Here is a 14979-nt window from a genome sequence, read left to right as displayed (position 1 = left end):
TAGAGCACAGAAGGAGGCCATTCAGTCCATCGTGCTGTGCTGCCTCTTTGATGGCTTAGGCCATCATCCCTGCTTTTTGTGCATAACCCTGTAAGTTCCTTATTCTCAAGTACCCACCAGCGGGAGCATGTAATGAGAGTGTGATAATTTTACATTATTTTTATCATGGAATGTGTTAACAGTTGACAAACATGACACCGGGAAGTAAGATGTTGTGGACAGGAATTGTGTGCAGATGTAAGCCTTTTAATACATCATGTAGATGATGTGTATTGAGGCTCTACACTCAAACCTGCTGATAGCTGATGTGTGATTATAGTGATTCTTGATGATCTGTCTGCAGGTTGCCAGAAAGCTTTCCTGAGTTGCGGAACTTGACGTGTCTCTCCCTGAATGACATCTCACTACAAGCACTTCCTGAAAATATCGGAAAGTAAGTTGTTGCTTTCACTGCAGTGTATCTCAACCCTCAGATATACTATTTAAAAACAGTCAAATAAATTTGCAGATATTATTTGTTTCTTCGAAATGTTATTGCCGCCTCCACAAAGTGTAAAATAACTAGAAGCTATTAATTGGCAGTCGTCAAAAATCACATATTTTTGGCTTTTGAAAGAAACAGCGGGGCCAATGAGGGACCAAGAAGAAAGTCATCTTGTGGAGGCAGAGGGCATGGATGAGACACTAAATGGGTACTTTTCCTTTGTGTTCACTAAAGAGGAGGATGCTGCTAATGCCACAATAAAGGATGAATGTGCAGAAACATTGCATGGGATAGAAATAGATAAAGAAGAGGTACTTAAATTGCGAGCAGTGCACATAGTAGAAAGGGCACCCAGTCCAGGTATCCTAGGTTGCTGAGGGAAGTAAAGGAAAAATAGCAGAGGCTTTGGCCCTAATCTTTCAATTCTCCTTGGATTTGAGAGTGGGTGTTAGTGGACTGGAGAGTTGCAAATGTTACACCCCGATTCAAAATGGTGAAACGTGATCAACCTGGTAACTACAGGCCAACCAGTTTAATGTCAGTAGTGGGGAAACTTCAAAACCATAATCCAGGGCAGAATTAGTTGTCACTTGGAAAAATGCAGGATATTAAATGACAGCCAACGTGGATTTGTTAAGGGCAAATGGTGTCTGATTAACTTGAGTTCTTCAATTATAACAGAGAGTTGATGCGTATATGGATTTTCAGAAGGCTTTTGTTAAAGTGCCATATAATAAGCCTGTGGAATTAAAGAGGCAGTGACTGCTTGAATATGCGATTGGCTAAGAGACAGAAAACGGAGTAATGGTGAACGGTTGTTTATCATTCAGGAGGGAACTATACAGTGGTGTGCCCAGGGGTCGGTATTTGGTCCAGTGAACTTTTTCATTATCGATGACCTAGACTTGGGTATAAGTTGGTAGAAAATGTGAAGCTTGAAAATGTAGTAAACAGTGAGGAGGATAGTGGCAAACTGGTGACATGGGCACACATGGCAGATGAAATGTAATGCAGAGACGTGTGCAGTGATGTATTTTGGTAGTAAAATTGAGTGGCAAAATAAACTAAGTGACAAATGGGTTGCAGGAACAGAGATTACACAAATCTTTGAAGCTGGTAGCACAAGTTGATGAGGCTGTTAAAAGTATGCGCAATCCTTGTCTTTATAAATAGAGGCAGAGACGAGAAAAGCATGGATGTTATGGTAAACCTTTATAATTCATTGGTTAGACATCAGCTAGAGTATTTTGTCTAATTCTGGGCACCACATTTAGGAAGGATGTCCAAGCCTTGGGGAGAAGGGTGTGGAGCAGATTTACCAGAATGATACCAGGAATGAGGGACTACAGTTCTGTGTGAGACCCGAGCTGGAACTGTTGTCACTGAATCATAACATTGTTACAATGCAGAAGGAGGCCATTCAGCCCATCGTGTCTGCACCGGCTTTCCTGGTGAGCATTTCACCTTGTGCCATTCCCCTGCCTACTCCCTGTAACTCTGCAAATTCTTCCTTTTCAGTTAACAGTCTAATTCCCTTTTGAATTCCTCTATTGAACCTGCCTCCGTTCCAGACTGGAACTACTCGCTGCGTGAAAATGTTTTTACTTGTGTCGCATTTGCTTCTTCTACCAATTTAGTTAAATCTGTGCCCTCTTGTTCTTAATCTTTTCATGAGAACATAAGAACATAAGAAATATGAGCAGGAGTAGGCCATTCGGCCCCTCAAGCCTGCCCTGCCATTCAATAAGATCATGGCTGATCTGCCCCAGACCTCAACTCCTCTTTCGTGCCAGCTCCTCATAGCCCTCAACTCCCCGATATTTCAAAAATCTATCTATCTCCTCTTTAAATACTTTCAGTGATCTCGCCTCCACAACTCTCTGGGGTAGAAAATTCCAGACATTCACTACCCTCTGAGAGAAGAAATTCCTTTGCATTTCAGTTTTAAATGTGTGACCCCTTATTCTGTAACTATGTCCCCTAGTTCGAGATTCCCTCACTAGTGGGAACATCTTCTCAACATCTACCCTGTCAAGCCTCCTCAGAATCTTGTACGTTTCAGTAAGATCACCCCTCATTCTTCTGAATTCTAATAAATAGAGGCCTAACCTGTTTAGCCGTTCTTAATCAGTCAACCCCTTCATCCTAGGAATCAGCCTAGTAAATCTCTTTTGAACTGCCTCCAATGCCAGTATATCCTTTCTTAAATACAGGGACCAAAACTGTACACAGTACTCCCGGTGCGGCCTCACTAACACCCTGTACAGTTGTAACAAGACTTCCCTATTTTTAAACTCCAACCCCGTAGCAATAAGGACCAAAATTCTATTTGCCGCCTTAATGACTTGCTGCACCTGCATGCTAACTTTTTGTGTTTCATGCACAAGAACACCCAGATCTCTCTGTGCTGCCTACTTTGATGTGTCTCTCCATTTAAATAATTGTCTGCTTTTTGATTCTTCCTACCAAAGTGCATGACCTCACACTTTCCTACATTAAACTCCATCTGTCCTGATCACCACATGCTCTCCCACCTATTTTGTATTGTCAGCAAATTTGGATATATTACACTCTGCCCCCTCCTCCAAGTCATGAATATAGTTAGTAAATAATTGAGGCCCTAGGACTGATCCTTGTGACACTCCACTAGTTACATCTTTCCAACCTGACAAAGACCCATTAATCCCGACTCTGTCTTCTGTGAGTTAACCAATCCTCAATCCATGCTAATACATTACCCCCAATACCGTGAGCTCCTATCTTGTGCAATAATCTTTTATGTGGCACCTTATCGAATGCCTTCTGGAAATCCAAATACATTACATCTACCGGTTCCCCTTTATCAACTCTGCTTGTTATATTCTCAAAATTTGTCAAACATGATTTCCCTTTCACAAAACCATGTTGCCTCTGTTTGATTGCATTAAGCTTTTCTAAATGTCCTGCTATTTCTTCCTTAATAATAGACTCCAGCATTTTCCCAACGACCGATGTTAGGCGGACTGGCCTATAGTTTCCAGCTTTGTGTCTCCCTCCCTTCTTGAACAGGGACGTCACGTTAGCGGTTTTCCAATCTGCTGGGACCCTCCCCGAATCCAGTGAATTCTGAAATATTTCGACCAAAGCCTCCACTATCTCTGTAGCCACTTCCTTTTAAAAAGTGGGAACGGCTTCTCTATATATTCTGTGTAGGCCCCTCATGATTTTCAATACCTCAATCAAATCTCCTCTCAGCCTTCTCTTCTCCAAGGAAAACAGTCCCAACTTCTCCCATCTGTCTTCATAACTGAAGTTACTCATTCCTGGAACCATTTTTGTGAATCTTTTCTGCACCCTCGCGTAATGCCTTCACATCCTTCCTAAAGCGTGGCACACAGAGCTTTGCGCAATACTCCAACTGAAGCTAAACTAGTGTCCTGTACAAGTTCAACATAACCTCCTTGCTCTTAGAACCATAGAAAAATTATGGCACAGAAGGAGGCCACTCAGCCCAGTCTCTGTGCTAGCCGAAAAATCTAGCTGCCCAATCTAATCCCCCCCTTACAGCACCTAAATTAAATTAATTAATTAAATTTAAATTCCATCAGTTGCCATGGTGGGATTTGAACCCATGTCCACAGGGCATTAGCCTGGGTCTCTGGATTACTAGTTGAGTGACATTACCACTGCACCACCGTCTCATCTCTTATACACTATACCCCTATTAATAAAGCCCAGGATACTGTGTGCTTTATTAACTGCTCCCTCAACCTCTCCTGACACCTTCAGTAACTTATGCACATATACACCCAGGTCTCTCTGCTCCCGCACCCCCTTTAGAACTGTACCCTTTATTATGTATTGCCTCTCCCATGTTCTTCCTACCATTCCTTCATATTTCTCCGCATTGAACTTCATCTGCCACCTGTCTGCCCATTCCACCAACTTATGTATGTCCTTTTGAAGTTCTACACCGCACTCCTCACAGTTCACAATGCTTCCAACTTTAATATCATCTGCAAACTTTGAAATTGTGCCCTTTATGACTTGGATGCAGGGATAGAAGGTACTATAGCCAAATTTGCAGATTACACTAAAATAGGAATTCACTACCCCAGAGTGCGGTGGATGCCAGGACATTGAGTAAATTTAAGGAGGAGACAGACAGATTTTTAATTAGTAATGGGTTGAAGGGTTATGGAGAATGGGCAGGAAAGTGGAGTTGAGGCCGAGATGAGATCAGCCATGATCATATTGAAAGGCGGAGCAGGTTCGAGGGGCTGAATTACCTACTCCTCCTGGCTCTTATGTTACCCCAAGGTCTAGGTCTTTAATATATAATCAGGAAAAGCAAGGGTCCCAACACTGACCCCTGGGGAACTCCACTACAAACCTTCCTCCGGCCCGAAGAACATCCATTAGCGGCTACTGTGTTTCCTGTCACTCAGCTGATTCCATATCCATGTTGTTACCGTCCCATTTATTCCATGAGCTATAACTTTGTTCATACGTCTGTTGTGCAGCACTGTATTAAACGCCTTTTGGAAGTCCATGAACGCCACATCAACTGCATTGCAATCATCAACCAGCTATGTTACCTCCTTAAAGAAAACTCCAAGTTAGTTAAACATGGTTTGCTCTTCACAAATCCATGCTGGCTTTCTTTAATTAACCTGCATTTGTCCATGTGACTATTAATTTTGTCCCGAATTTCTCTTTCTAGAATCTTCCCCACCACTTAAGTTAAACTGACTGGCCTGTAGTTGCTGGGCATATCTTTGCATCCTTTTTTGAACAAGGGTGTAACATTTGCAATTCTCCAGTCCTCTGGCACCATCCCTGAGTCGAAAGGAAGATGGAAAAATTATGGCCAGTGCCTCCACAATTTCCACTCTCACTTCCCTCGGTATCCTTGGATGCATCTCGTTCAGTCTGGTGCCTAATCAACTTTAAGTACAGACAGCTTAGCAAATACCTACTCATTAATTTTAAACCCTTTTAGTGTTGGAATTACCTCCTTTTTAACCATTGCCTGGTTTGCATCATCATCCTCAGTAAAGATGCAAAGCATTCATTTAATACCTCAGCTCTGCCCTCAGCCTCCATGCACATTCCTCTTTTTGGTCCCTAATCGGCTCCACTCCATTTCTCATGCCAAACTTTGACTCTAGTGTATTTGTCCCAGATCTGTTCTTACCCCATTGAAGTTGGCTTTCCCCCAGTTAATTATTCTTACCCTGGATTGTTCTTTGTCCTTTTCTGTAGTCAGCCTAAACCTTATGATACAATGATCACTGTCCCCTAAATGTTCTCCTACTGGCACTTGATCCACTTGGCCCACCTCATTCCCAAGACCCAGCTTCAGCTGTGCCTCCTTTCTCTTTGTTCTAGGAACATATTGCTGTAGAAAATTTTCCTCAACATATTCTAGGAACTCTTGTCCGTCTCTGCTACTACTATCTACTACTACTACACTACTACTATCCCAGTTTATGTTCGGATAATTAAAGTTCCCCTCAAGAGCAAAGGAGATTAAAGGAAGATTTAATAGAGACATTAAAAAGTAAGAGATATTTTGATAGAGTAGATAGAGAAAACATGTTTCCACTTGAAGGAGGTCAGTAACCAGAGGAGACAGATTTAAAATAATTGACAAAAACTCTGGGGGGTGGTGGAGGAGAATCAGATTTTTTTTGAAACATGGGGAGTTGTTATGATCTGGAATACACTGCCTGAAATGGTGGGCAAAGCAGATTCAGTTATAACTTTCAAAAGAGAATTTGATCAACTCTTGAAAAGGAGAAATTTGCAGGGCTTTGGGGAAAGAGCAGATGAGCAGGGCTTACTGGATATCTTGTTCAAATGACAGGCACAGACACAATGAGCTGAATGGCCTTTGTGTTGTACGATGCTATGATTTTCTAGCAATTAAATATGGTATCTATATAGTCATACAGTAGGCAATTTTAATTGATTACTTGAGCGTAAATTTAATATTCACCTGTGAGTACAGCAGACAACATTAACTGCTCACTACATTATTCTGTAGTACAGATTTTAGAAAGCGTGTGAACTTAGAGATTTAGTTGGTGATACAGATGATTTTGTGCAGCATAAATTTTCTCTAATTACTATCTCTCCAATGACTGCTTTTTCAGTGGTGTTGACATCCTTTTTGTATTGTAATAACCACTCGGTAATAATCAGCTGGGTAGTGTGCTAGATCTGTGTTGTTTTTAATGGTGACTGTTGCTTGGCAAATTACAAATAAAGGAAATCTATTGAAGTGTCATACGGAGGGAGAATCGATTGAGTCATCCTATTGATAGACTGGTGGATTGTTTGCGTCAGCCAGCATGATCTTTAAGGTGGGGTCACTTTGTATTTTCAAGTGTATGATTTTAACTTTATGAAAAAAAATTGGCAACCCAGTAACCAACAAAATAAATGATCTTTTCTGCATTTCTGTAGCTTTCACAAAGCATTGCTGCTGAATGGTTTTCCATTTAGCAGAGTGTATTTAGCTTCAGGGTATATTGATGCTTCATGCAAACATGCCAGGGTCACTTGCCAAAATTATCGTGTGTGAACAGAGGAGGAAAATAAGCTTTCTCTAAAAACACATTTTAAACATCCTAAGAGTTGCACAGGCATGCTTGCTGCGATATTTCTCTTGCTATGCTATTTTAATATGTTTGTGAAAATCACCAAATTAAGTCTGCTGTCTTAGACTATAACCAGAATTTGCTGGTAAATGACTTCTTGAGCCTTAGAAGCTTGTACTGTAAACTTGTTCTTCATGCTGAGCATGGAAGACCATTTAAAACCAGCTTTTTTGTTCTATATTAATCTTTTTCCATGTACTGACATGTATACTTTGACCTCGTGTGCTTTTCAATGCCGAGTCAAAGACTAATTTGGGCGGCACAGTGGTTAGCACTGCAGCCTCACAGCTCCAGCGACCTGGGTTCGATTCTGGGTACTGCCTGTGCGGAGTTTGCAAGTTCTCCCTGTGTCTACGTGGGTTTCTGCCGGGTGCTCCGGTTTCCTCCCACCTCCAAAAGACTTGCAGGTTGATGGGTAAATTGGCCATTGTAAATTGCCCCTAGTGTAGGTAGGTGGTAGGAGAATGGTGGGGATGTGGTAGAAAATATGGGGGTAGTGTAGGGTTAGTATAGATGGGTGGGTGTTGGTCAGCACAGACTCGGTGGGCCGAAGGGCCTGTTTCAGTGCTGTATCTCTAAATAAAATAAATAAATAAATTTTATCCTAAGAAACGTTAGAATAGCATTGGAGGATTGGTGGGGTAGCGGGTCAGCACAGTGGCCTTTCACTTGTCTCTCTCGACAGTAAGGATCTGATTTGTATTGAGTTTGGGGCAGTGCTGATCGGATTCCTAGTGAGTCTCAGCAACAGATTGCTCCTAGTTTGAAGCAAAATGAGAAAACTCAAGTGAATAGCGGGATAGATGATGCAGAGAGTGTTAAAAAAAATTCCACCAGCAAGGAATGCTCTTCTGAAGTCACCTTGAGGGCACATTAAGGTAAAATAGAAGGTGATGTACAAGATGGACGGATTGCACCTTAGCAGGACCGGGACTAACATCCTTGCAGGGAGATTTACGAGTGCTGTTGGGGAGGGTTTAAACTAAATTGGCAGGGGTTTGGGAACCTAAGAGGGAGCTCAGATTGGAGGGAAGCAAAACTGGTAACAGGAAGTAAAAAAGTAATAAGCAAAACTATAAGGTAGATGAGACAAAGGCAAACATCAAATAGGATCGGAATGAGGAATAGTGTTAAGACCAAGGTAAGGGCACTCTATCTGAATGCACGCAGCATTCGCAACAAGGTAGATGATTTGAAGGCACAAAGAGAGGTAAATGGGTATGATTTAATTGCCATTACGGAGACGTCTTTACAGGGTGACCAAGGCTGGGAACTGAATATTCAGGGACGTTTGTCATTTCAGAAGGATAGGCGGAGGGGGAAAGAAGGTGAAGTAGCTCTGTTAATAAGGGACGAGATTAGTATATTAGTGAGAGAGGATCATAGATCATCGGAGCAAGGTGTAGAATCAGTTTGGGTGGAACCAAGAAACAGCAAAGATTGGTGGGAGTTGTTTATAGGCCACCAAACTGCAGTGGTAATGTTGGGCACAGTATAAATCACGAATGCTGTGCAGGATGTATACCTGGAGTGTGTACGAGATGGACTTCTGGAGCAGTATGTTGAAGAACCAACTAGGAATCGGGCTGTTTTAGGTTTAGTATTATGGAATGAGAAAGGACTCATTAATAACCTTGCTGTAAAAGGAGCCATTAAGAAATAGTGACCACAATATGATAGAATTTTACATTAAGTTTGAAAGAGATGTAGTTCATTCTGAAACTAGGGTCTTAAATCTGAATAAAGGAAACTATGAAGGCATGATGGCAAAGTGTGTATCAGCTGGGGGTGTTGGCCACTTCAAGGACTTCTGTGTTGGAGATATAGTCCTGCCACCTGATGCCAAGTATTCTCCGGAGGCAGCGAAGATGGAATGAATTGAGACGTCGCTCTTGGCTGGCATACGTTGTCCAGGCCTCGCTGCCGTAGAGCAAGGTACTGAGGACACACAATAAAATTGTGATTAATAGCAAAAGGAGTAATAAGTTTAACATTTTCCTAGTTCCTGCAGCAGAACAAAAAGAAACTTAATTTTAGGAATTGTTTAAAGGTCTGTAAAGCAATAAATGCAGTCTGTAGTACCTCACAATTTGTCATTTTTTTGTTGGCAATCCATGTAACAAGAAATGGAACACTAATCTCTATTCCTCGAGACTTGAAATCTTGTGCACAGTTGGTGCTGAGGATTGTTTTGACAACTCTGAATTGTAAAGTTGAGTTGAAACTTTTCCTCCCATATTTGCTGTGAATATTTCTTCCCTTTCCATAACACAAAAAAAACTGGGCAAAATACAATGTTAGGCCCCAGAGAAATGACAACATTCCAACAAATTCAGCCACCTTGTCCAAATTATTTTCTAGTATGCTGATAGAATTGAAAATTGCAATGATTTGAGGTAAATTTTCTCCTGGATCTCATTGATCTACAAGGGAGTCGAGGGTTATGGGGGCTGGAAGGAAAGTGGAGTTACAGTCAAACAATTTGATCAGCCATGATTTTATTGAATGGCGAAGCAGGCTTAAGGCACTGAATGGCCTACTCCTCCTATTTCTTATGTTCACTCCCACAAAGTCCTCCATAAATATTGTCACATTTCAAATAGGCACGATTAACTACTTGAAAAGCAGGTTTCTGATAAAAGGTCACGGACCTGAAACGTTAACTCTCTCTCTTTCTTCACAGATGCTGCCTGACCATCATTTTCTGTTCCTATTTCAGATTTCCAGCAGTATTTTGTTTTTGAATTATATTTTCCACTTCAGCCAAAGGTTTATTTTCAAACTATTTAAATTTTGATTTGTGTCTTCATGAGACAAAATAGCTGAGTCATAGCATGATTCCCAGACAGCTTCAAACTTGATTGTCTAAATCTGGTAGATTCAGAGTTTTATTCGTATCAGATGTAATTAAACTTTGGATTTAGGGTGCATAGTAAATTGTACATAAGTGGCAGTTACTATGTCAAACAAATTAACATCCTAAATTTCAGCGTTTTATGAACATCTGGTGAAAGTACAGATTGAATTGCTGTCAAATAGCATTGTGCAAAAAAGCCTGGTGCTTATAATTTTTAAAAAAGGAACCCTTAACGTTACTCGAGTTATCTCTGGATGGGTCAGCTAACTTCTGCAGTGTTGGTTTTCCCGTACAAAAGTTGCATCAAAACCTGTTTGCATGTAAACTGTCAAGGTCAATCTTTATATGACTTGGTTTACATTGGCTGAAAAGCAATTCCAGACAGCTTACTCAGCCAACATCGACCAATTTCTTTTGCTGGTTTCCAGCCCTGAAAATGGGTGGTGGAACCTGGAGTAGAGAGGAAGATGTTTTAAATTTTTTTGAAAGGTGTAGAACTGACTATATTAATTTTTTTTAAAAAACTAATAGCATGGGGAAGAAAGTCAGGGTATCTAGGAAAAAACTAAAATTTATTTAAAACATTTTTAACACAATTTTAGGGTAAATCATAATGACATTTAAAAAGAAAAACACAGCCTAGAGCGATGCAAATCCCTAGAGTTGTTGATACACTTGTTATGATCAAGGTGGGAGGAGTGCACTGTCTTTTTCAGTTCCACTTCTCCACAGGTCACAACATATATTTAAATGTTTACTCAGTTACCGATACGGTCAATCACATACTCTTTATCCCAGAATAAAATACGCCAACCAGGTTTCTTCAATAAACAATAATTATCAGTTTATCTCAAACGAGACTTGTCCAGTAATGAAGCAAAGTATTAACACAGATTGAAATATGAAAGTTCCCTTTTTAAATACACCACACACTAGCTCATACCTATGCTGAAAAAATAAATTCTCTCTGCAGAGCTCTTTTACAAAAAAAAGACAAAAAAAGAATACTTTGGCTAAATACTTATTAATTCTTGAAGGGAAAAAGAGAAGATATGAAAGGATGTCAGCTGTCCCTTCTGGTCAGGCATAGGGAGATGGGTCACTGGGATCTTTCTAGAGTAGTTCGTTCTGGAGATATTGAGAAACAGTCTGGTAGACCCTCCAGGAGAAACGCAGCATCAGGGGGGGTTTCAATTATCATGCTCTAGATTCGCAGGGTCTTTTCGAAGAGGTAGAAAAAGAGATGAACTGAATGTTTTTCTCTTGGCAGGTTGATCTCTAACTGCTTTCAAACACAGTCGACACCCCAACTGAAACAAAGCAATATCTCAGACGCAAAACCCTGAACAGCAGGTCAGAACCTCCTGACCACTCAAATCTTGACATGTCACTTCTCTGTAAACATCTCCCCCAAGTCACCAAGGTTTCTGTTGTTTATTTATCTTAAGGCATGGGATGTCCAGTAACAACATCTCAAGTGTCCTATCAATAAAAAAAAGAGTCCAACATCTATGAAATCTTCAGCCTTCCAAAATATGAGTCCTCAGAAAAATATTTAACAGCAAATGGAAGCACTTTCATAATACACTGAAAGATAAAAGGTCGGATTTTGTTGTCAGTGGCAAAGTGATGGCACTTGATGCTGGTCTGGAAGAAAGTTGCCCACAAAGATCTTATGATCTCTCTGGAGTAGAGTTCACCTTCCCCAATAATTTCTATCCAGCATCAGCTATAGGGGATCTCATGCATCTTGCAACAGTGATGCCATCAAGCAGGCTAATTAGCCAATCACGTTGAAGAATTCTCTCACTGCAAACTAGGAAGTAAAACGCACTGATGAACCTTCATTTTTTAATCATTTTACAGACAGTGAAGTGAAGATTAGGGCAGACACATGGGATTAAGGTAGAAAGAGAAATTTCTTCACCCAGAGAGTGGTGAGCCTGTGGAATTTGCTACCACAGAAAGCAGTTGAGGCCAAAACATTGAATGTTTTCAAAAAGGAGTTAGATATAGCTCTTGGGTCTAAAGGGATCAAAGGGTATGGGGCGAAAGCCGGAACAGGCTGCTGAGTTGGATGATCAGCCATGATCATAATGAATGGCGGAGCAGGCTTGAAGGGCCAAATGGCCTACTCCTGCTCCTATTTTCTATGTTTCTAAGCTGGACTATTCAACAAACTTCAAATGTTTTAAGAAAATTGTTTAAAAAATCTATGGATTGTTTTTCCATGATGGAGAAATTTGATATTCCACAAATATAAAATTAGTTTTCCAGGGCCTGTGAAGTTGTTCAGCAGTAATTATGAACTTGGCTAGCTGCTTAAAAAGCCAGTTACTCAATGAACAAGTCGCAACGTTTTCAAGGATTTTTACAGCAAGATTGATCGTGTAAAAAGTGGAAGCTCATGCCAAATCAAGTGATTTTTAAGATTTTCATCTGCAGGGACTTGAACTTCATACTCTGTGGAGGAGCAGGGAATCACTGCCAGTAACTTCTGGATTTCCTCATTTAACTGTGCAGATGCCAGAAGCTACTGTCAATTTAGCAGTTCTAATAACAGCGAGATTGTAAGCATTTGTCATCATTACAGCCTCAAAATCCAGGCCAAAACCTCTGGTATGGATTCAGTAAGAGTGATAGGAGTGTATGAATTTGCTGATTTAAGGTGACGTGGATGTTCAAAAGTATGTGGTATCATGCAAGAAGATCATAAAATGACGAAAGCATTTTTGACCTTTCCTAGCACATCCAAGAACTTAGTCTCTCTCCTCTTCTCTTTCCCCATCTGCCATTTCCTATTTTCCTATGGGCATCACAGCATCCAGTTGTGTATTTTTTAAAATGATTCCAGGGTTTTTGATTCCACTGCTCTGCTGATAAGTGCATTCCACCTGCTGATAACTGTTTGTATGAAGAACTTTGTGACATCAATCCTATATTTTGTTTTTTATTGCCAGTGTGAACTTGTTCCGCTGTGTACTGCTGTAATGAATTTTCCAGTAATTTTCTTTTTCCTCACAATATATAAAAATATTGTGTAATACTGTTGGAACAAACTTTTTGGAAGTGATTATTCTTGTCCTTTCCGTTACGGAGACTGATCTAAGTATGTGGTATTTGTTTTAACTTTGAGTTGCCTATCTTGTGGTGTACAAAGTGTGCCCTCTCAACTTCCAGATATCTTGTTAATTGTTCAGTATGGTGAAAGTCTTGGAATTGATATGTTAAATGTGGCAACATGATCCCACATTTTTGTACTTCTGTTTTGTTCCCTTACTTCTATTGCTTTTTTTTTTCCTATTTAATTTGCTTTGCCTTAAGCAACTAACAGTGCTAATTGGTAACTTAAAAGCACACAGGAAAAAAGTTCCTTGTGTGAAACAAAATAATATAGGGTATAATTAATAGTAATTGACTTGTATTCTGTGGAATCTAGGCATGTTGAAATGATCAAACAAAGCGGGAACCATCTGCGAGGTTTACTTTACTAATATTGCATGGTGTCAGTGCTCAACATAATCACAATCCTGTAATCTGCTTAAAATCTGATCCACATCAACTAAATCCATTGTTTTTCCTCTTAACTTTCTCCCTTTTTATGCTTTTCTATTCTGGGATTTTGTTCTATGGGCATCTGTAGTCCTGTATTACATTGCCTAAATGGCCATTTGTCACACAGGAACTACAGAGAGTGCTTTTTGGCTTTTAAACCAATAGTTGAGTGCAGCACCTGAATTAAAAATACAAACTTGTAATTTGTATTTTGTAGATTCAGGATCTGTTCCCAACAACGGTTGAATAGCTAAAGGGCACGCAATCTGATTCTATTCTTCACTCATATCCATACACATATATTCTAGTATGAGTTACTGGAACATGAGCAAGAGTTGGAGTTGGTACCCAAGTCGAGCTCTCTTCCCTGCCTCTTTCAAGCTAACAACTGGAGTCCAATGAAGACTGTTTGAATGTCACCATCCCTGCCGAGATAGCTAACTTAATAAAAACTGAGAATCAAACCCAAGGCCACACTATTTGCTAACTGAGCAGTCAAGGATGTGATGGGGAGAACTTGTAAATTACATAAGTTGTTTATTTCTTTATATAGTATTTATGGCTGAAAAATGTTTCCTTTTAGGTAAAATCAGCAAAACTTCCTTGTAACAATCCATTTTGTGCACAGATGGGTTTACTATATTTAGAAGAGATACTATGAAGGATTTATCTGGATTTTAAGCAGATTATAGGTTTTTGGTAATGTCAAACTCATTGAATTTAGCTCATTCATACTAAACCAACTGATTCTAAGAGTAGTCATAGCAATAGTTATAAAAGCCTCACTGTTCAGTATTGGGGTAACTTAGTACACTAGCAGCAGTTAATAAATTGAGAGTTACTGGGGAAAATGCTGGCCGCTTGCGTGCGTGCGCTCAAGGTGAAGGATTTTGTTGCTGGGGAATCTTGGACATTCACTGTCAGCATCCAACAACTTGCATTTATATAGCGCCTCTAATGGTGCTTCACAGGAGCTTTAACAAAATTTGACACCAAGCCACATAAGGTGATATTAGAGTGAATGACCAAAAGCTTGCTCAAAGCGGTAGGTTTTAAGGAGCGTCTTAAAGGAGGAAAGGAACTGTAGAGTTTTAGGGAGTGAATTCCAGACTTCAGACCATTGGCAACTGCAGACATGGCCACCAATGGTGGGGTGATTAAAATTGAGGATGCCCAAGAGGCCAGAATTCAAGTAGCAGATATCTCGGAGGGCTGTGGAGGAGGAGGAGATTACAGAGTTAGGGAGAGGCGAGGCCATGGAGGGGGGGATTTGAAAACTTGGATGGGAATTTTAAAATCAAGCCAATGTAGGTAAGCGAGCTCAGGGGTGTTGGATAACCGAGGGTAAAATGTGGGAGGCCAACCTTCTCAGGCCAGGAATGGCACAATTAGCAGGGTAAAGCTTGTTGTGCTTCGACGCGCGCCCCCCCCCCCAGCAA

General features: G+C 40.5%; 1 protein-coding gene across 1 annotated transcript in view; it reads left to right on the top strand.

Moving 5' to 3' along the window:
• Window positions 1-14979, top strand: part of lrrc1 (leucine rich repeat containing 1) — a 190312-nt gene that overhangs the window by 79509 nt on the left and 95824 nt on the right. Inside the window, exon 4 of the mRNA XM_068021251.1 lies at window positions 344-433. Coding sequence (XP_067877352.1) covers window positions 344-433 — 90 coding nt within the window. The remainder of the gene's footprint in view (window positions 1-343; window positions 434-14979) is intronic.

This window comes from Heterodontus francisci, chromosome 3 (genome assembly GCF_036365525.1).
Source record: "Heterodontus francisci isolate sHetFra1 chromosome 3, sHetFra1.hap1, whole genome shotgun sequence".
Classification (NCBI taxonomy): domain Eukaryota; kingdom Metazoa; phylum Chordata; class Chondrichthyes; order Heterodontiformes; family Heterodontidae; genus Heterodontus; species Heterodontus francisci.
This window is presented reverse-complemented; position numbering and strand designations above follow the sequence as displayed.